Genomic DNA, 22,153 nt, shown 5'->3' with positions numbered 1-22,153 from the left:
CCTTACATTATAAAACCAGATGTCTCACCTTACAGAAACCCAAATTTTCCCAAAACCACTATGCATAAAATGTAATATCACATTTTAAAGTCCCCCTTCATTTCTTACAAGTCTACAGTGACATTACATCTAATTAAATAAATCCAGAGCACTAGCATTTTCGGGGATCATATGCCTTTATCATTGTGATATCTCTGCACAGGACGGGCTCCACCACACACACGCATATACACACACACCCTGGAGTGATAAAACTACACCCATAGTTAAACCAACCCTGCACAAAGTCTGCACAAAACATTAACTAAATGACCGATCTAACTTGTACGATCTGTAACTATCACCTGCAGAAGGACTACTAATGACATTTGGCTGTTTTAGCACCAGAGAAAAATACTGTGTTGCTGGTGAAGGTGAACATTAAAAGGTAATGCTTAAGCTATATGAAGGAGAAATTAGAAGACAAAATCTTTTTTGCTAAAACATATTTGCAACAACCTAAAATCCTCACTAGCCAATTCTTTGCTAGAATTTTTTTATTTGGTTGACAAATTAGAACTGCTGTTAATTTGACCGTACTATATGTATTGATTTTTAACCAAGGAGCCACTGTGTGCCTTTAAGACATCTGTGGAACTATAGGAAATATTTTGATGATTTAAGATTACCCACTTCATTCTCAGAAGCCAAATCTCCTTGGTTTGATATTTCTGAAAGTCTTGTATATACCGGTATATAAAAAAAATGTACATTGTCACATGTACCATACATTTGGCTTAATGGATTTCGATCACAATTGATTTCTACTATAACAGCATTTGTTGAGAGAACATGTAATGAAACATTTGGCCCATCAAGTCTAGTCATTTTTTTGAATAGAAAGTCTCAGACTTTAATCCATCCTTGCTCTTGACTTACATTCATGATAGCTTTATGCCTATCCCATACATGTTAAAATGCCCTCCCTGTATTAGCCTCTACCACTTCTGCTGGGATGCTGTCTCACTTATCTACCACCCTCCCAGTAAAGTAAAACAATAGCTGATTGTAAGGAACAAAATCTTTAATGGGCAACAAAATATACATGAATGGTTTAATTTATTTGAAAACTGCAGTCAGGGGCATATCTAGAAATCCCCCGGGCCCACCCAACTTCAACAGCTAGTCTGTGCCATCATTGCCCCCACACAACTGGTCTGTGCCTTATTTGCCCCCCCCTTCCAACATACAACACATAAACACACGTTCCATCTCACCCCACTTACACATCCATGCTCATACATACACACAACTACACATCCATGCATATATATATATATATATATATATATATATATATATATATATATATATATACATACACACACACACACATACATATACAAACACATAAACGCTTATACATATGTCCCACCTCCCGCCCCTGCTTACCTCTCATTGCTACTGCTGCTTTCTCTCTTGCTGATGGCGCACAGTGTGCAAGCAGCCTCTGTTTCACCACGGGGGTCACGTGATGTCACATGACCCCGATACACTCCTGTCCCCCCGTGCCGGTTCAAAATAGTTTAGAAAGGGCCCTATCAACATGAATCAGTACGGACCAGGTCGGAAGTTCCCTTTATAAACATCTTTGAACCGGAACGAGGAGACAGGAAGAAGGGGTCACAGGGGGCTCCCTAGAGGTAGTTACGCCAGTGATGGCATTTGTAATATATATAAACTCTGAACAGGGTTCTCATAAAAAGACCTTCCCAAGCAGATGATGGCTATCATGCAAATTCATGGGCCTCTAGGTAGCCAAACTGTATAAATTGTAAACTGTAGACTTGACTTATTTTGGCTTTGAGTCTCTAATAATTAGCTACTCAATGCTACACATAAAATTGGAATCAGTAAAGTTCAAGGAGTACACGTAAAGCATTCAAATTCCTACAAACTTGTTTCGTGCAATTGTAACATCAGGAAATTTTCAGCAATTTCTTTCGCATCAGCTAGCACATTCCCAAACCCTTCATCAGATCTGTGTTCCACCAAGTGATTGTGCAATTTTTTTCATTTCCTGAATACAGATTGATATGTTTAATGTTGCTTGCGGTAGTATTTTGCTCACTACATTCACCTTTATATCTTATACCAAATGACAACAAAACAGATGTATTTGAATGATTTTATCTTCACTGCTGAGAAACAAGCCTGATATTTGATGTTTATGTCCCTGTTCTCGTCATCAGAGATGTCATATAGTGCATCATATACATGAGAAAAAGATTATACTAATTTCTCCAGCGTTTATTGCTGGTATGAGTGACATGGTTTTTGTTAAGAGAGTGAAGAAGAGATAATACTTGGTCATATCATAATTTGATAACACTAGAGCTGAATGAGATTGGGTCCATGAAGGTTGAATGTAACTCTCTTATATAACAAAGAATATAAAGAGCACATTATTAAGACAACTGAATTTCTTTAAATAAAACAATTCTGTAAAAATATCTAATTCTACAATATGGTGTCCAAATAAAGCAGTGTTTAGTGGTCACTTATTCAACTAGCTCAAAAAATGAGAAAATATAAAGGCCCAGAATCATCTGATTTATATATTTTTTTTATTAACTTATCAAAATCAGAGGTTGAATAACCTACAAAACTACAGTTTAAATGATACTATACAGGCATTAAAGCTGATAAAAAAAATTGACCAAAAAACTAAGAAAGGTTAGAACAAATAATATGGTTACAAAGTTAGTGGATCCGGATAAGACACATATAACACCTGAACAGTGGTGTAACTAGAAACCACAGGGTCCTGGTCTGAAAATTGCCCTATGCCCGTGACTTCACCAGCAACATTTCTCAATGTGCCATTTCCCCCCAAATGACTTCATACCACCTTTGTCCCACACAGCTTATGATTGCCATCTTTGCCCCAAACAGCTTGCCTGTGCCCTCAATCAGCTCGCTTTTGCCATCTTTGCCTTCAGACAGCTTGTCTGTTCTATCTCTGTTCCCTTCCCTGTACAATCTCTATTCAATACACAGCTTGTCAGTGTCACCAGCTTGTCTGTCTAATCGTCTGGCATCAACAAATGAGGTCTGTTGGCAGGTATGCGGATGGAAAATGTGGCACAAAAACTAAAAATGTTTTTTTTTTTTTTTTTAATGTTGTCAACATTTTATTATAAGAATAAGAAAGTCGTGTAATTATGTGTCATGAGAATGTAAATAGTGTAGTTTTTTTAGAATCAAAAACTGCGACGTGCACAACAAACTGTAACAAAATAGAGAATTTGACCTGTATTTCTATCCATTAATCAAATCTCACCTCTTGACCAATCCTCGATGCACATCAGTTTTCACGTATCCAGTGTCTCATCCGCTCTAATTCATGATAATGAATTATTCGTTTTAACTATAGTAAATAGTGTAATCTATTGTTTAGGGAAGTGTTTCAGCCATGTATCCCACATGAAGAGCATTCTGTCACTCCTACCCGAGCTCCATGCATATATCTGTTCATTTATGTAATTTTTAGATACAATGTTTATGATATCTTTAATATCCGGTATAACTGCAGTCTTCCAGAGTTTCGCAAGCAAGGTTCGGTATGCAATGAAAATATGACTTGTCGGGAATTGGACAAGACAGTTCAATTTATCTATACCTATATTCAGTAATGCTGATTCAGGAGGAATTACCATTGGTTTGAAAAATGTAAAAGGTAAATGAGTGGACAATTGGCGACCCGCTCACCTGTTTCACCCCAGAGCAAAGCATCCAAACACTGTCAGTCCATGACGTTTGGCAGTGGACTTCCAGAGCTCAGACACTAGGACCTAGCATAAGCTGCCTACTCCGGCGGAGGTAGCAGATGTTGCCACACTGCAAACGGACCCAGCCATTGGGGTAGAAACTACCCTTACCATTAGGTACATTTTGGGCATGACTCTAGCAAGGAAGCGAACTGGCAGAAAAGAGACGCTGGCGCCACCAGCAGCACTGGAAATGGAAAAAGTAAATGAGTGGGCAATTGGCGACCCACTCACCTGTTTCACCCTAGAGCAAAGCATCCAAACACGTCCATGACGTTTGACAGTGGACTTCCAGAGCTCAGACACTAGGCCCTAGCATAAGGCTACACTGGCGGAGGTAGCAGGCGTTGCCACACCGCGCGATCCACACCGCAAACAGACGCAGCCAGGGGGAGAAACTATCCTTACCATTAGGGTCATTTTGGGCATAGCGAACTGGCAAAAGACGTTGACACCACCACCAGCAGAAGCAGCATTGGAAACGGAAAAGGTGAATGAGTGGGCAAATGACGACCCACTCACCTGTTTCACCCCAGAGCAAAGCATCCAAACACTGTCAGTCCATGACGTTTGGGAGCGGACTTCCAGAGCTCAAACACTAGACCCTAGCGTAAGTTGGCTACACCGGCGGAGATAGCAGACGTTGCCACACCGTAAAAAGTGCAACCAGGGGGATAAACTACTTTTACCATTAGGGAAAATTTACTTTCCAAGCTAAGAGCTGGGTACCCCAACTTGGGCAGATTGAATTAAAGAAAGGCAATCTGCTCCATCAGATGAGGTGCCAATGCGTGAGCGCTGTGGACTCAGTATGTTTCCAGTCACGGGCTCACTTTGAACAGTGGTTGGCGGACATGATAGTAGCTGCTGCGTAACCCATGAGAGTGCATGCCACACACTCTTCTTTTCATCCCAATAGCTAAGAGGACAACATTAGGCGCAGAAGGAACTTCACAGAGGTAAAGTTTGACCATTTCAGCTGCACTACTCTCCTTTCTGCTGCTAGCTCTGTCAGATGGTCCAACTGAACCGACACAACATGGACACCGAATCAGTTACGCAGCTCATTCAATTTATACTTAACCACAATTATTTCAGGTTTGGACAGGACCTCTACATCCAGAAAACTGGGACTGCGATGGGTACTCGAATGGCACCACAATACGCCAACCTCTTTATGGCAAAATTAGAAGAGGATTTCATATCCACCTGCCAAACAAAACCCCTGGTGTACCTTCGCTATATAGATAATATTCTAATCATCTGGACCGCCAGCAAAGAGGAACGTCTCACCTTCCACGAGAACTACAACGCATTTCACCCCACCATCAACCTCACAATCAGCCACTCACCCACAGAAATAAACTTCCTGGACACCACCATCAGCATCAAGAACAATACCATCCACACATCCCTGTATCGCAAACCAGCAGACAGACCGACTTACCTTAAAAACAACCGCATCTGTTCTGATACAGCAGATCGCGACAAACAGCTCCAGAAGCTAAGGGGAGACTTTATGAACCAGGGCTACAATGCCAGGATAATTGACAACCAGATACAGAAGGCCACCAACATTCCCAGAAAAAAATTACTAAAGTACAAAGAACATCATACTGGAACCCGTGTGCCTCTGGTTGTCACTTACCACCCCCAGGTAGAAGCTCTACGCAAAATATCTAAAGAACTTCAAGCAACACTACACAGCGATGACAGACTCAGGGAAATTTTTCCACAGCCTCCCCTACTTTCCTTCAGACAGCCCCCCAATCTTAAACAACTATTAACCAGGAGTGCCCTGAACAAGTCCACAAAAAAAGGCACTTTCCCCTGCCTACAAGGAAGGTGTAAAACATGCGCACACATCCACACTGTGGACATGGTGCCTATACCCAATTCAAATACACGCCATAAGATCAATGGTGCCTTCTCCTGCAAATCTTCTAATGTGGTTTACCTTATTATGTGTGCAAAGTGTCCAACAGCCCTCTATGTGGGTGAAACAGGCCAGCCATTGCATAAAAGGTTTAATTCACACAGATTCCACATCAACAACAAGAGAGCAGAGACACCAGTGGGAGAACATTTTTGCCAAAATGGACATAGCATCAGTGACATCAGACTGGCTATATTAATGGGACTGTTCAAAACTCAGAGGGAGAGAAAAATACGGGAGGTTAAATTAATACTTAAATTTAACTCTTTAAATGCTGGCCTCAACCGGGATAGGGAATTTGTATCCCATTATCACTTTGTAGATAACAAACCAGACATGCACACAACCTGACCCCATTAGAGTTGTGAATACCTCCTGACACCTCCTTTTATGACTCCAATCCACCTCTGATTTTAACACTATTGACTGATCAAAGAACCTTGTCTTGGACATTTTGATGTTATCTGCTTCCCAATTGTAACCATGCTATTTGACTGATACTTAAAGCAGTAGCGTACCTAGCGGGGGGCGGGGGGGGCGGTCCGCACCGGGTGCCGCTCATCAGGGGGGTGCCAACTTGCCGGCACCCGACACCCCTCCAGAGACGGACAGTAATGTCCGCCGCTGGAGGAAAAGGCTCGAAAGGGAGCGGTATCGGAGGTCTTTAACAGACCTCCGGCTCCCTTGAGTGATTTTAAGCCGGTTCCCTTGAACCGGCTTAAAATCACTCAAGGGAGCCGGAGGTCTGTTAAAGACCTCCGATACCGCTCCCTCGCGATCCGCGCGGCAACTGCTGCTGAAGCAACACTGAAGCCGCGCCCACCGCCGTCCGTGCCCTCTGAACCGGAAGAAGACAGAAGAAGAGGAGCGAAGAGGAAGAAAAGGAGCTGACTGCTGCAAGAAGAAAAGAGGAAAGGTAGGAAATCATTCAGTGACAGTGAGAGTGGATTGGTAAATGTGGATTGGTATGCGTGGATTGGTATGTGTGGAATCTGGATTGATATGTGTGGAATCTGGATTGATATGTGTGGAATCTGGATTGATATGTGTGGAATCTGTGGACTGGTATGTGTGGAATCTGTGGACTGGTATGTGTGGATTGGTATGTGTGGATTGGTAAGTGTGGATTGGTATGTGTGGAATCTGTGGATTGGTATGTGTGGAATCTGTGGATTGGTAAATGTGGATTGGTAAATGTGGATTGGTATGTGTGGAATCTGTGGATTGGTATGTGTGGAATCTGGACTGGTATGTGTGGATTGGTATGTGTGGAATCTGTGGATTGGTATGTGTGGATTGGTAAATGTGGATTGGTATGTGTGGAATCTGTGGATTGGTAAGTGTGGATTGGTAAATGTGTGAGAGTGATGGGTGTTATGCTGTACCATTTCCAATGTATTTTTCATTATATAATTATGCTCTAAAGTACATCATAACTCCCATCACTCTATACTGTTCCATACAGTGGCAGAGCTGGGAGGCAGGGGCCTTGCACCCCCACCGCAGGACTCCTGAAAGGTAAGTGAACTTCAAAGGGGGGGAGAGGGTAGATAGTTAGGAGGGGGTAGATAGGGAGAAGGGAGTGAGACGGGGGGATAGGGGGTAGATAGGGAGAAGGGAGTGAGAAGGGGTAGATAGGGATAAAGGAGGGTAGCAAGAATATTGAAAGAAAGAGTCAGAATGAGAGAGCGAAAATGAATGGATTAATGTGTGGATGAATTGTGTGAATGAGTGAGAGAATTAATGAATTTGTGAGAATGCATCAATGAATATGTGTAAATAATTTGTGTGAAAGAATAAATTATTGTGTGAATGAAAGTGAATTAGTGAGTGACTGTAAAAGTGTTTGTGTTAATCATAGGTGTATAGTTGATTTGTCAAAAAAGCAAAGATGGTATAACCAGGGTGTTTATGGGACAAAAATGGCACAGGCAGGGTGTTTATGGGACAAAGATGGCACAGGTAGCGTGTTTATGGGACAAAGATGGCGTACACTCGGCTGTTTGGGAACAATGCTGACTCATGCTGGGCTGTTTGGGGGCAAAGATGGCACGTCCTATGTGTGTGTAATTTGGGTGCTGGTCAGGTTCTATGTGGGCAATGTGGACACTGTTTTTTTGGAGGGTTATTAAAGAAAGCACTATTATATGTTCAGTAAATGTTATTTAAATGTATTTATTTTACTTATAAGTTATTAATTTATTTTTTCAGATTTTACAAATTGGTTACAAATTGGTGCAATAAATATTCTTGCCAACATAATTTTGTAGATGTCTTTACATTTGGGGGGGGGTGCCACTTACAGGATCCGCCCCGGGTGCCAAATACTCTAGGTACGCCCCTGACTTAAAGAGAGGTTTTTCACATTATTGTATAACATGCCTGATGAAGGGACCTGAGAGGTCTTGAAAGCTTGCTAGCTATACTCAGTTAGCCAATAAAGGTATCATTCAAACTCCACTTGTCTCCTAATTCTACGGCTAACACGGTACCAACTCTCATCTTTTATACTATAGTGAGGCACTGTGTGCAAACTGTCAACTATACAGCACTACACAGTTGACAGAAGCACTTAAAAACAAAAATTACTAAATTAATTCAGTAGAACTAAAGAAGAGTACGCTGTGAGAAATGGCAGGCTGAGGCTTACCAGTCTCACACAGAACAGCCTCTCTCTGTAACACTCATATGCAGCACAACAGTGTTGCCAAATTAGTCACAGCAAAAAAAGAAACCCTGGAGTCATAGGCGTAAGGGGAACATGACCCTGCCAGCACTACAGGACGGTGCACATGGTATTAGGGCAGGAAAGGGTTAACTCAGCAAGGGTTAGCACGAGGTGAGAATGCACAGGGAACGAGGGGGAAGTCACAAGGAACGTGACTGTAGGGGGAAGGGGACAGGGCTATAAAGCCCCTCTAAGCACACGTGCAAGGGGCAATTACTGAACACCACAGGAGCAGTTTCCCGCCCGCCCTCCCTCTTTTTGTCTTTTGCTTTGTGTTTTTGTTTTGGCTTTGTGTGTTTTTTCTTTCCCCCTTTCCCTCTTTCTTTTTGCAGGATCCGTTTTCTTTGCTGTGGCGGAGGAGTTCCCTGGAGAAGTTTGAATGATAATGGGAGTGGCAAGTTGATGGTTTTGGTTAGAGGTTAGAGTTAATGCCCTCCCTGTACAGGATTAACCAAAGCGTTAAGGTGGAGCTCCCCTATCCGACCCGCGGTCGCTTGGGCGATTGTGGTATCCGGCGGAAGGGGTAGTGTGAAGCCATTGTTTTGTGTTTAGGTTGGGAACCCTCAGCTGTTTGTACACAGGTGTACAGAAGACTGTATAGTATTTATACAGAAGTTATTATTAAAGTGTTTTTACAATAATTTATAAGATGTTAAATAAAGTTATGTCGAGACATTTGTTAAATAAATGTCTCGGCCTTTTCTAAATCCAATCCTGCTGGTGTCTGTCTCTTATTTCGGGTTTGAGAAATGGGGAACCGCCTGGGTATGGGCAGTGCAAGGGTCAAGAATAGATCTCTAATGCAAGCTCTGCTCTCATAAAGGCGGTTTCTGAATGGAAAAAAAGCAGCACAGCCATTGGACGAGACCCTCAGCATGATGTCACAAGAGCGAGCAATCTGTGTCCTCTTCCTCCTCTTCGAAAATCTGGCAGGCGCGCCGCGAAAACGAAGATGATCATGAAGAAACGAAGATTCTTCGTCTACGTTTTACCGCCGCTATCTTCTGTTCTTCATTTCTTCGGAACAAACACGAAAACACACTCTTAGTGTTCGTTTTTATGTTCGCCTGAAGACGAATGCACAAGTCCAATTTTGAGTACCAACATGTGCGGTGCTAGCAATGCTGAGAACTGAATTATTGGCACATGCTAACTAAGTTAAATTCTGTCTTCTTCTCATAAATAATAAAGTAGATACAGCATAATTTCAGAAAAAAAAAGATTTCATGTGGTCTGCCAATTTGGGTAATCTTGATCAGTTTGTGACCCAGATGCAAAACCTTCTACTTTTATTTCATACTTGAGTGCCATGATTCCCATGTTTGTTTTAGCCAAATTCCATTGCTTAGTTCGGCCTGCACTGTTATTTTCTTTCCTAAAATAGCCACCTATCAGTCTGCAAAGTGTTAAACTACGTTAGTTTGAAATAGGGAGATTTGATCTTTTTGTTCCGTCACTGGAAATGACAAAAAAAACGGCTGCCAGCCTGCCTAATATCATTAGATTACAGTATATCACAAAAGTGAGTACACGCTTTTTTGTAAATGTGATAACACTGAAGAAATGACACTCTGCTACAATGTAAAGTAGTGAGTGTACGGCCTGTATAACAGTGTAAATTTGCTGTCCCCTCAAAATAACTCAACATAGCCATTAATGTCTAAACCTTGGCAACAAAAGTGAGTATGCCCCTAAGTGGAAATGTCCAAATTGGGCCCAAATAGCCATTTTCCCTCCCCGGTGTCATGTGACTTGTTAGTGTTACAAGGGCTCATGTGTGAATGGGGAGCAGGTGTGTTAAATTTGGTGTTATCGCTCTCACACCGGTCACTGGAAGTTCAACATGTCACCTCATGGCAAAGAACTCTCTGAGGATCTGAAAAAAAAGAATTGCTGCTCTACATAAAGATGGCCTAGGCTATAAAAAGATTGCCAAGACCCTAAACCTGAGCTGCAGTACGGTGGGCAAGACCATACAGCGGTTTCACAGGACAGGTTCCACTCAGAACAGGCATCGCCATGGTCGACCAAAGAAATTGAGTGCACATGCTCAGTGCCATATCCAGAGGTTGTCTTTGGGAAATAGACGTATGGGTGGTTCCAGCATTGCTGCAGAGGTTAAAGTGGTGGGGGGGTCAGCCTGTCAGTGCTCAGACCATATGCCGCACACTGCATCAAATTGGTCTGCATGGCTGTCGTCCCAGAAGGAAGCCTCTTCTAAAGATGATGCACAAGAAAGCCCACAAACAGTTTGCTGAAGACAAGCAGACTAAGGGCATGGATTACTGGAACCCTGTCCTGTGGTCCGATGAGACCAAGATGAACTTATTTGGTTCAGGTGGTGTTAAGCGTGTGTGGCAGCAACCAGGTGAGGAGTACAAAGACAAGTGTGTCTTGCCTACAGTCAAGCATGGTGGTGGGAGTGTCCGGCACTGGGGAGCTAAAGTTCATTGAGGGAACCATGAATGCCAAAATGTACTGTGACATACTGAAGCAGAGCATGACCCCCTCCCTTCGTAGACTAGGCCGCAGGGCAATATTCCAACATGATATTGACCCCAAACACACCTCCAAGACGACCACTGCCTTGCTAAAGAAGCTGAGGGTAAAGGTGATGGACTAGCCAAGGATGTCTCCAGTAGGGCTGCAACTAACGATTATTTTAATAATCGATTAGTTGGCCGATTATTTTTTCGATTAATCGATTAATCTGGTAAAAAAATGCAATTTTTTTTTAATTTAAAATATTGTAATAAAAAACGTACAATTTACACTTTCATCTCTTTATCGCAATGGCCTCTCTCTCTTTATTCACCTTCTTATTTTACTGACATAATAATAAAAGCTACAAGAACCCAAACACAGTGTTTCTCAAACTAGGTTTTAATACAAAGTTATTAGTAAATATTAATTCATATGTTAACTATTTTTCATATTTAATAAAAACTATGAGAAAAAAGCCTTGTTTATATTTTCTTTTATTTACCAAACTGCCCCCAATTATGCACATCTGACCCCCAGCTTGCCACTCTGCCCCATATATGCCTTATACCTCCTATATGCCAGAGATTCCACTGTGCCCCCTGATATGCCTTATACTCCTTATATGCCAGTGATATGCAACTGAGCCCCCTGATATACCTTTTACCCCCAGATATGTCTTATGCCCCCCTGATATGCCTAATATCGATATGCCTTATACCCCTATATGCCTTATAACTTCCAATATGCCACTCGCCCCCATTTATGCCTTATACCTCCCTATATGCCACTGTGCACCTTGATATGCCCCCCATAAATGCCCTGCACCAACCTGAAATTCATTTTACCCCCACACACCACTCTACCTCCCCTATACACCACTCTAACTCCCCCAGATATGCCATTCTGCCTCCCTGAAATTCATTACACCCCCATACACCACTCTGCTACCCTGACATTCATTATACCCCCATACACCTCTATAACTCACCCACACAACACTCTGCATCCTCCCCCTCCCATACACCACTCTGCCTCCTCCCCCTCCCATACTCCACTCTGCCTCCTCCCCCTCCCATACACAACGCTGGCTCCTCCCCCTCCCATACACCACTTTGCCTCCTCCCCCCTCCCATACACCACTCTGGCTGCTCCCCCCTCCCATACACCACTTTGCCTCCTCCCCCCTCCCATACACCACCCTGCCCCCCCCCCTCCCATACACCACTCTGCCTCCTCCCCCTCCCATATACCACTCTGCCTCCTCCCCCCTCCCATACTCCACTCTGCCTCCCCCCCCATACTCCACTCTGCCTCCTGTCAGCAACGGAGGTTCACAAGACACCAGGGAGCCGGGTAGAGAAGCAGAGTGGCATATGGGAGGGGGAGGAGCCAGAGTGGTGTATGGGAGGGTGGCTCACATACACCCCTCTGACTCCTCCCCCCCATACACCACTCTGCCTCTCTCCCGACTCCCTGGTGTTTTGTGAACCTCCGTTGCTGACAGGCACTTTCACTGCAGCTTCATAGAAGCCTCAGCGTAAGTGAAGGTGAGTAACGGAGGCTGTCTGTGCACATCGCGCAGACTCCCACTGGCTGACAGAGAGGATCCTCTGCAGGAGACCTTGATTCTCTGTCAGCCGGTGGGGTCTGCACGATACGCACAGGCAGCCTCCGTTACTCACCTTCACTTACGCTGAGGCTTTTATGAAGCTGCAGTGAAAGTGCCTGTCAGCAACGGAGGTTCACAAAACACCAGGGAGTCGGGAGAGAGGCAGAGTGGTGTATGGGGGGGGAGGAGTCAGAGGGGTGTATGGAAGTGGAGAGGAGAGACGGAAGTTGTCTGTGCGTATCGCACGGACACCCACCGGCCGACAGTGAGGGGAATCCAGGTCCCCTGCAGCGTTGCAGGGGATCTGGATTCTAGTGTTATAATCCGATCTCTGTTTGAGGTCGGATTATATAAGGAGAGGAGTTTTTCAGAGCATTTGCTCTGAAAAAAACTCTTTTTATAATCGTTAAAAATCGATTCGACTAATCGATACTGAAAATCGTTGTCAACAATTTTAATTATCGATTATTGTCGAGTTTATCGATTAGTTGTTTCAGCCCTAGTCTCCAGACCTAAACCCTATTGAGCCATCATCCTCAAACAGAAGGTGGGGGAGCTCAAGGTCTCTAACATCCACCAGCTCAGTGATGTTGTCATGGAGGAGTGGAAGAGGACTACAGTAGCAACCTGTGAAGCTCTGGTGACTCAATGCCCAAGAGGGTTAAGACAGTGCTGGAAAATAATGGTGGCCACACAAAATAGACACTTTGGGCCCAATTTGGACATTTCCACATAGGGGTGTACTCACTTTTGTAGCCAAGGTTTAGAAATGAATGGCTGTGTGTTGAGTTATTATGAGGGGAGAGCAAATATACACCGTTATACAGGCCGTACACTCACTACTTTACATTGTAGCAGAGTGCATTTCTTCAGTGTTATCACATTTACAAAAATGTGAGGGGTGTACTCACTTTTGTGAAATACTGTATGTGTTCCATGTTTTTTTGTGTTGCTATACTACAAATCACAGTACTACCATAAGAAAGCAAATACAACTGATACATTTGGAACCAAATCATAAATACAGCAGAGGTAAGAGTTAACTTAAGGGACCAGACCTGACTGAATCTGCTTGCCATAACATGCTAACACCAGCAAAGCAACTTCTCTGCTTACCATTGTAGTAGTGGATAATTCCTCGCCACGCTCTTCTTTTTTGTTTTATTATAAAGAAGTATTCTGTTTTAAAATAGAAAGTATAGTCTGTTAAGTTAGGAGTAAATTCCATTACTATTTCAGGTAAATCTTGTGAAGTAATACTGTTCTCTTTATTTACAGAACCAGTAACATGTGCAGATCTAACATTCTGAGGATCATTTGGGTTTTTTCTCTAGTTGCCATTCTAGTTCTTAGCTTCGTTGTCCATAGGAAATTAGCCAAGGTATGTGGGTCAATGGTTCAAATGATAACTTTCAGGGAGGGACTCTGGCTCCTTGCTTCCCACCCGGTTATAAATACACACTACAACTCACACTCACCAAAACAGATACTCGCTAAAACATCTTCAATCTGCCATCACACATCACTTCCATCATATCTACCATGCATCACAACTCACCTTTTTTACACATACCACCTCATTACTCTCATCATGCCTATCACACATCACAACTTACTCCCATCTCACTCTTATCACACATTACAGCTACTCTCATACACACTGCTCGAATGGGCTGGCTCCGGGGCCCATCTGATAACTTTCATTCGATTATATAAAGTTTTTCTTTGTAACTGTTTTTTTTTGCTTTTGTGTTTTGTTCTCTCCCACCAGACTTCGTTGAAGTTCCCATTTGTCCCTTTGGCATATTTAGAACAAAAGACCTCATTTGTTGACTCAACAGCAGTTCATGATTCTAAGGACATTCATGTGAAAATAGACAAGATCTTAAATGCCATAGATCACACAATTTCTAATGCATCTTTTAAATGTTTAAATGACACAACCAGTGGTAAAAACAGCAGAGCAACCGTATTAGATTACAGACTGAAATATTGTACTGGAGATTCATTAACTGTCCAAGTTGACATGTTTGATTACATGGGAAAAAGGAAGACATACGGTGGAGACTTTTTAAGGGCACGAATATATTCCCCTGAACTAGGAGCTGGAGCTTCTGGAAGGATTCAAGATTTTAACAATGGGACATACAAAATTAACTTCATTTTATCTTGGGAGGGGAATATAAGAATATCCATTATTTTATTACATCCAAGCGAAGGAGTGTCAGCCTTATGGAAGGCAAGGAATATTGGATATAAATATATCATATACACTGGTTTATTTCTCAATGGAACTCGAGAAGTTTACAGTGAATGTGGATTTTATTTGGATTCTCAAGAAGAAAAATGTGAATATGCAGATAAGAGAGATGGGGAATTCTTTTACTGCATTAAACCCACAGGAGTCCCTTGTGAGGCTCTAATCTCAATGATGAGCAAGAACCGACCACATTCATATCTAACCAGCTTGGAGAAGGATGTCTTTACTCGGTAAATATGACTTTGTACTGTCACAGAAAGACAAGTTTTAAACAATTTTAATTTTACAAAGATATTACACATTTAAATACATTTTAAGGGAGTTTATTACCTAAGGCTTACCTTCTTCAGGTAATTTTTCTAGCGCTCTATTAGGTAAGGTTCTGTTATGTTTAAGAGTGAGTAAAACAGTTAATATATTCAACAGAATCTTTATTAGGTTTCTTCCAACCTGAAGTGGTTCCAGTGTATAGGGTCTCAGCTTTAGTCAATGACCATTTCCAAATTAAAGATTGTACATACAAAGTAACTCAACATTTTGTAAAACCCTCTCAAAAAGAAAAGCTAACAAAACTCCAACAAAAATTTTAATTTTCTACGTTATTATAGATTGTAGGCAGGGTGAATCCTAGACCAAATTACATCACAGGCAAGACTACACCCTCAATTTTTGTTTCCATTTTAGATAGCATCATGTGTTTACACAAACTATTCTGAGCTCTTAGGATGAAAGGATATCATGGAAGATGGAGGGGCACTGGAATTCCTGTTGCAATAGGACAGCCATTGGTTGCAATGTGAGAGTAGCCAATGTAGACAATGACAGTATACTAACTGAAAACTGATCTCTGAAATAGTAGTATAAATAATTGTTTTTTTATGTTTTGATTTCTGTACATGGAATGAAAGATCAAATATTGGTGTAGAAATCACCACAGAAAATGGAAGCATTGATGTTGTCAAATGTCAAAGTAAGTTTTCCTCAATATTTTCCTTTCAGTTAAATATAGTATATGTGCTATGATAGAAACTTGTTAATATGAACCTATTACCTTGTAGTGTTCCAGAGAATATAAACATTGACTTCTGTCTAGGGGCGCTTCAAAACACACGATCGCGAATCACTCATAAAAAATAAAACGAAATAAAAAAGAAAAAAGCAAATAGTGTGATACAGTAAAAAAGTTACTGGAATTTTTGCACAATGCTTCAACCGATATATAGATCTTTAGCGCGTGTATCAACCACCCTTCGGTATGATCACTGGTTCCTTAACCTCGCGTGCATGGAAGAAAAGAAAGATCCAATAGGGTAATATCTTTAAAACCACTATTTACGCGGTGAAGTAATGCACTCACGTTTAGATGGAAGATCACAAGCTCATCTGGTAGGTAATCTTGAGTTGATGGTGTCTGGGTGGAGTTCCTGGTGCAGCTTTGCTGACCTTCAGGTGCCGCTGAGTTCCAAAAAGTTGTTGCTTTAATATTCCAGTGTAGGTTTCTTGTAAAGTGCAAGTGCTTGTGTGGGCAGGGCCGGCCCTATAATGGGGCAGACTGGGGCAATTGCCAGCGCTATTTTTTTTTTTTTTTGAAGCGGAGGAGAGAGAGAGGGGCACCGAGTGGTTTTCGCTTACCCGCTCGGCGCCCCTCTCTCTCTCTCCTCTGCGGCGAGTCTCCCTGTTCGGTCCCGGTGCCGGCTTGTAATGCAGAGCGCCGGAAGTTACGTCAATTTCCGGCGCTCAGCATTACAAGCCGGCACCGTGGCAGAGCAGGGAGACTCGCCGCAGGACTGTTTAAAGGTAAGTACCGGGGGCGGGGGATCGTAGATTATGGCGTCGGCGAAGTTTAAAATGCCGCCCCCCGGCGTCGGCGGCGTTTTAAACTTCACCCCAGGCGGCGTTAAGTCTTCGGCCGGCCCTGTGTGTGGGTAAAATAGCTATTATGATATCAGTATACAGGGTGTAGTAGGTGGTGTATATTCAGCAGTGGATAAGCTGATTATATGTGTAAAATGATCAATATAAAAAATCAATAAATATATTGAAAAATAAATAAATAAATAATTTAATCCGGGACTTAGCCCTTACAGAACATTGATCGGCAGACCACACTATATAAGTGTTTGACAAGTCTGTCCAAAATCAATTGATAAAAGCAGTATAAAAATCATGAAGTGATAAAAACAACCAAGTAAAGTACAAAGTAAACAATCCTCTACGCGTTTCGCCAGTATCGGGCTTCCTCAGGAGGTATAGTATTGACCCAGTTGTGTTCGTCCTTTTATGTTCCCCGGAGTGCGTCATCCGCGTGATTTTCGTTCCGTCTGTCTCTTCGTTTGCTGCATCTATTCCCGGCACGTCGTCGCGTATTTCTTCCTCTTGCGTGCGTGTCATGTGACCTATACGTCCGTTCGGTCTTGCGTTCTTCGTGTTTGAATGGGTAATCGGGTGTATGAGTCTTCTTCCATCTCATATGATCGAATGGGACATCCGATGTATACATCTTCTATCTGCACGGAATCGGGGATCACAAGTCCCGGGAAATAAAATACACATTTAATGTATGGACATCGTAGTGTTTATTTTTTGTAGATCGCGGGGAAAGCGGGGAAAGCTATATATCGAGGGGTCTTTTCTGTAAAAGAAATATACGTGTATTTTGTCTTTGTCGATGGTTATAGGGGTAGATGTAACGAATAAAAAAATCATTTTAAAATAGGCAAAATGGAAATACGATAAAATAATTAAATCATATGGCCATATGAATATGGTTTAACAGGGGGCATCTATCTATACACACCACAATAAATAATAAAAAAACAAATAAGAGGAGGGTAGATCAAGACCCAGTGGATCCATGTAAGGAAGAGTGTATTGGTGGGTCAAAATATATATATACACAGATAATATATATAAAAATATATAGATAATATATATAAAAATATGAAGATATATGGAAAGAATAAGTAGTGCCAACACCATGGAAAGGTAAGTGGAACCTGCTAATACTAGGACAACATTGAAAAGGTTAGTAGAATCTTTTTGTATTATATACCTATGGAAAGGTAAGTAGGGTGTTATCAAGTACTCTATAGTATCAGACAAAAAATATATATATAGAGGTTTGAAGTGGAACTGAGACCACCGATAGAGGCCACTATATAAAAGACAAAATGTCTATTTCTAAGTTCAGGCCACCTTTTTTAAAAGTTTTTAATTTAAAAATCCATTCAGTTTCTCTCTTGGAGAGGTGTTCTATATTATTGCCCCCCCTCCAGTTGGGAGGTACCCAATCAATGCCGATGATTTTGAGTGTTTCTGGAGAGAAGCGTGAACAAGAATTACAATGTTTGGGTACACTATGTTTCGTGTTGAGATTTCGAATATTTCCTATATGTTCCAGGATGCGTTCCTTCATAGGACGAATGGTTCTTCCGACATATTGTAGCCCGCAAGGGCATTCTAGAAGGTATACAACATTTTTTGAATTGCAATTAATGAAGTGTTTAATACTATATGTTATACCCGTATTTGTTCCTAAAAAGCTATCAGTTTTTTTAGGAAGATGTGTACACATCTTAAACCAGAAAGAAGGACAAGATTACCTACCAGATGAGCTTGTGATCTTCCATCTAAACGTGAGTGCATTACTTCACCGCGTAAATAGTGGTTTTAAAGATATTACCCTATTGGATCTTTCTTTTCTTCCATGCACGCGAGGTTAAGGAGCCAGTAATCATACCGAAGGGTGGTTGATACACGTGCTAAAGATCTATATATATTGTGAGTGCAACGGTTGAAGCATTGTGCAAAAATTCCAGTAACTTTTTTACTGTATCACACTATTTGCTTTTTTCTTTTTTATTTCGTTTTATTTTTTATGAGTGATTCGCGATCGTGTGTTGTGAAGCGCCCCTAGACAGAAGTCAATGTTTATATTCCTTTCAACATTCCGTGGAGAGTGTTTATAGGGCTGCAGCTATAAACCTGATCAAAGAAAAAGGAAAGTATTTTTTGTTCTTGCCTTTTGACACTTGGTTTCACCCTTTTCACATTCTACACTAGTGTTCCAGAGAAGAGTATAAAGTTCTTATGTATTACATTACCCACTTACTGTCAAAGTAAGTTTTCCTCAATATTTTCCTTTCAGTTAAATATAGTATATGTGCTATGATAGAAACTTGTTAATATGAACCTATTACCTTATAGTGTTCCAGAGAAGGCAGAGTATAAAGTTCTTATGTATTACATTACCCACTTACTGCAGGGCAGCGCTTTATGTGAAATGTAAATGTGGCTCTAGACCCAGTGGGACTCTGGGAGGTGCTGCTCTCTGTTTTGGTATTCACCACCAGTTTATCTGTTTTTCCATCTCTGGAATCTGTCAGGGGCTCAGATTCTCTCTCAATCTGTTTTGCCCATGTAGGCCATTCCACATGCATGTTCTATTTTATATACCAGAAGGTCGGTGGTACAAGTAATTCTATGACTGATAGAAAATTGTTTTTGAGGGGGTGTGTGTGGATTAAGTTTCTGGTATCATATGCCCACATGTAACACATCTCAAACAATCGGTAGGATTCTCCACTGGTCTGCTAAATTGTGATTTAAATTGTGTACTTCACAGAGTGATATATAGGAGTATAAGGCATTTCTGGAGGCATAGTGGCATATAGGTGGTTAAAAGGCATATACTGGGGCAAAGTGACATATAAGAGGGTATAAAGGCATATCAGGGAGGCAGAGTGGCAAGCCTGGAGGCAGATGTGGATAACTGGGGGGCAGGTTGCCAAATAAAAGGAAATAAAAAAAATAGTTTTCCATGTGAATTCATATTTACTAGTAAAACATTTTTCCTATAGAGTAGTCTTATATTCAGGCTTTTTTCCTAAATTAATATTCAGCTTTTGGAGGGTCATCTTATAATTGCGCAAATACGGTATTTAGTGTCTCAAATTATGTCACATTTATATTTTCAGGGAATACTACAAAAGTGAAGTCAAAATGTGCTATTGGAATGTCTCCACCATTTCCAGGTGGCTATTTCTTGAATAACATTTGGCACTCACTCTTCTGCAACCTTTCTTCATATGAACCATTGTATAACATCAAAACATGCTTATCTGGGAAAATGATTTATCTCATGGGAGATTCAACTGTTCGTCAATGGATTGAATACTTTCCAAAAGTCATGAAGGGTAAGTGTTTACATAGTAGGGATACACATATTGGTGAATAATTGTAAATAAATTCTAAAAACTGTGCCTGATTTACTATAGTAATGAATTATGATGAAAATATGTACCTTCTACAAAACCCCTGACATAATCCTAATCCTGAGTACTCGATAGCCTTACACCGGTTTATGATAACACTGTTCTAACACAGTCATGTCCTAACAGGCTTTAGTGAAACCATCCCTTGTTCACATGAGACTCTTGAGACTAGGCATCAATAGTGAGAAATTGGCATTTTGCAATATGTGTTTCAGTCGCATTGACATTTTGTGGTCCATAACTTCCCTGCTGGGCTAAGAGAAGAGCCAGCTGTCATGAGAAACAGAAAACATGTAACTGGGGGTCTTTTAAACCATATTTCAGTGATCGTTTTATTTGACAGAAGATATTGTGCTATAATTCAGTAAATATAATAAAAAGGTAACCAATACCATACAATTGTGATTCATGGACTCCACAGTTAGATACTTTTCACAAGTAGAAACCCAGGCTATTTAGTGCAGAAAAAGTTTCTCTCATGGTACAGGAGAAGCTTGAGCCAAGTGTTTCCTAGCTCACATTCTTTCATTCTTGGTGAAATGGGTCCAGGCAGATGTTGGGCTGAAACCCACACTGGTTCTCCCAGCTATAACTGTCAGCAGGACAGAAAGTTCAATACATCTCTGTAGAACTTAGTAAGACCCCATTGTGCATCTTAACATGTTCCATTTCAAACAGAGTATCTTTAAATGTTTGATGTACCTCAGCCCACTCTAGCTATCCCAGCTATATCAACAGGAACTTCTGGGAAGTGTTTAAAATCATGATTCCTATCCGATACCAGATAAAGCCTATTCCAATAATTTTTACATACATTTATTTCTTTGCCAGACTTGAAATTTTTTGATCTTCGTGGAAGCGGAAAGCTCAAGACACTTTTAACTGTGGATATGACCAGAAATGTGTATATTCAGTGGAAGAAGCATGGACACCCATTGGTGACTCAACACTTGTTTACTCTTAAAGACTATGCATCTGTCCCCCGTGAAATTGACCGCCTTCCTGGTGGACCCTACACTATCATTGTTATTGCTCTAGGACAACACTTTAGACCTTTTCCTCTGTCTTTGTTCATCAGACGAATTCTCAGTGTACGTGAGGCTTTAGAACGTCTTTTCCTGCGAAGCCCAGACACTAAGGTCATCATTAAGTCAGAAAACACCAGGGAAATAACCACAGATGTAGAACGATTCAGTGACTTTCATGGTTACATTCAGTATATTTTGATGAAGGATATCTTTAAAGGCCTTAATGTTGGGGTAATTGATGCTTGGGACATGACCACAGCTTTTGGTTCATATGATGTTCATCCTCATGAAACCGTCATTAGGAACCAAATTAATCTGTTTTTGGCCTATATATGTTAATTTAAAAAATTGCTGTAATACATACTAAATAATATAGAATTTTAGTTTTTGCTTGGGTTTACAATTACGTTTTGTAACTCATAGAATGATTTTCATCTCATTTTATAAACAACTTCAATTCATTGATTTTCCATGAGCAGATAATTCTCAAACACAGGTTATGTTGTTTGGAATATTCCATGGTCTATGGCAGGTTGAACGCGTATTAAGATAATTCTTTAAAGAGAAGGTAAACATAACGATTTGACATCTAGCATGTTTTTCTTCTATTAAGGGTGGTGTATTTGGGGTCTGTTTGCCTTAAGGTTTATTTTATTATCCTTCCCACTGCACATGGGTTTGGAAAAGAGTGAGCCCCTTATTTAATATAGGATTCTGGAGACCCTTGTTTATTTTATTTAAAATATAAGTTAATGTAATTATTTATTTAGAGTTAGTCATGCTAATTTTACAAGTTTCAGGTGAGACCTTTTGAATTGTCCTTTTACACAGGACCAACAAGCAGTATATATTATTTGAAACTTTATTTGCAGTTTTTCCTCACTCTTTTGTCTCTGCCTTCATATCACACAGTGGTCAAGAAGCATGCCTATGGTTGATTAGGTATAGGGGATTATAACTACAGGCAGAAAGGAGCCTTCAAAAAATGAAAAATGCTTCATGGAAGTTCTTAATCTCCACATCACA

The 22,153-nt window shown here is 41.1% G+C and overlaps 1 protein-coding gene across 7 annotated transcripts; it reads left to right on the top strand.

The window, feature by feature from the left end:
• The first annotated feature begins 294 nt into the window (after positions 1-294).
• LOC128500737 (NXPE family member 1-like) lies at positions 295-21,592 on the top strand. Of its 7 annotated transcripts, XM_053469994.1 has the most exons (7): positions 295-427; positions 10,812-10,841; positions 13,845-13,947; positions 14,338-15,056; positions 15,735-15,796; positions 19,803-20,021; positions 20,931-21,592. In XM_053469994.1, the coding sequence occupies exons 3-7, from the start codon at positions 13,855-13,857 to the stop codon at positions 21,464-21,466; spliced, it is 1,629 nt and encodes a 542-aa protein (XP_053325969.1). In that variant the 5' UTR covers positions 295-427; positions 10,812-10,841; positions 13,845-13,854; the 3' UTR covers positions 21,467-21,592. The 7 variants fall into 7 exon arrangements, with proteins under 7 accessions (XP_053325969.1, XP_053325965.1, XP_053325970.1 ...); XM_053469990.1 differs by having other exon boundaries at positions 13,845-15,056; XM_053469995.1 differs by lacking the exon at positions 10,812-10,841 and having other exon boundaries at positions 301-427.
• Positions 21,593-22,153: the final 561 nt, after the last annotated feature.

The sequence above is a fragment of the Spea bombifrons genome, chromosome 6 (genome assembly GCF_027358695.1).
Source record: "Spea bombifrons isolate aSpeBom1 chromosome 6, aSpeBom1.2.pri, whole genome shotgun sequence".
In the NCBI taxonomy this organism is placed as follows: domain Eukaryota; kingdom Metazoa; phylum Chordata; class Amphibia; order Anura; family Pelobatidae; genus Spea; species Spea bombifrons.
Note: the sequence above shows the minus strand (reverse complement) of the source record. Positions and strands in the feature narration are given on the sequence as shown.

Coding starts and splice junctions, on each gene's coding strand:
- LOC128500737 (XM_053469990.1), top strand. CDS start 13,855: ATGTGCAGATCTAACATTCTGAGGATCATTTGGGTTTTTTCTCTAGTT. Junction 15,797..19,802: donor TGATGTTGTCAAATGTCAAA/GTAAGTTTTCCT, acceptor TTATATTTTCAG/GGAATACTACAAAAGTGAAG. Junction 20,022..20,930: donor CTTTCCAAAAGTCATGAAGG/GTAAGTGTTTAC, acceptor TTTCTTTGCCAG/ACTTGAAATTTTTTGATCTT.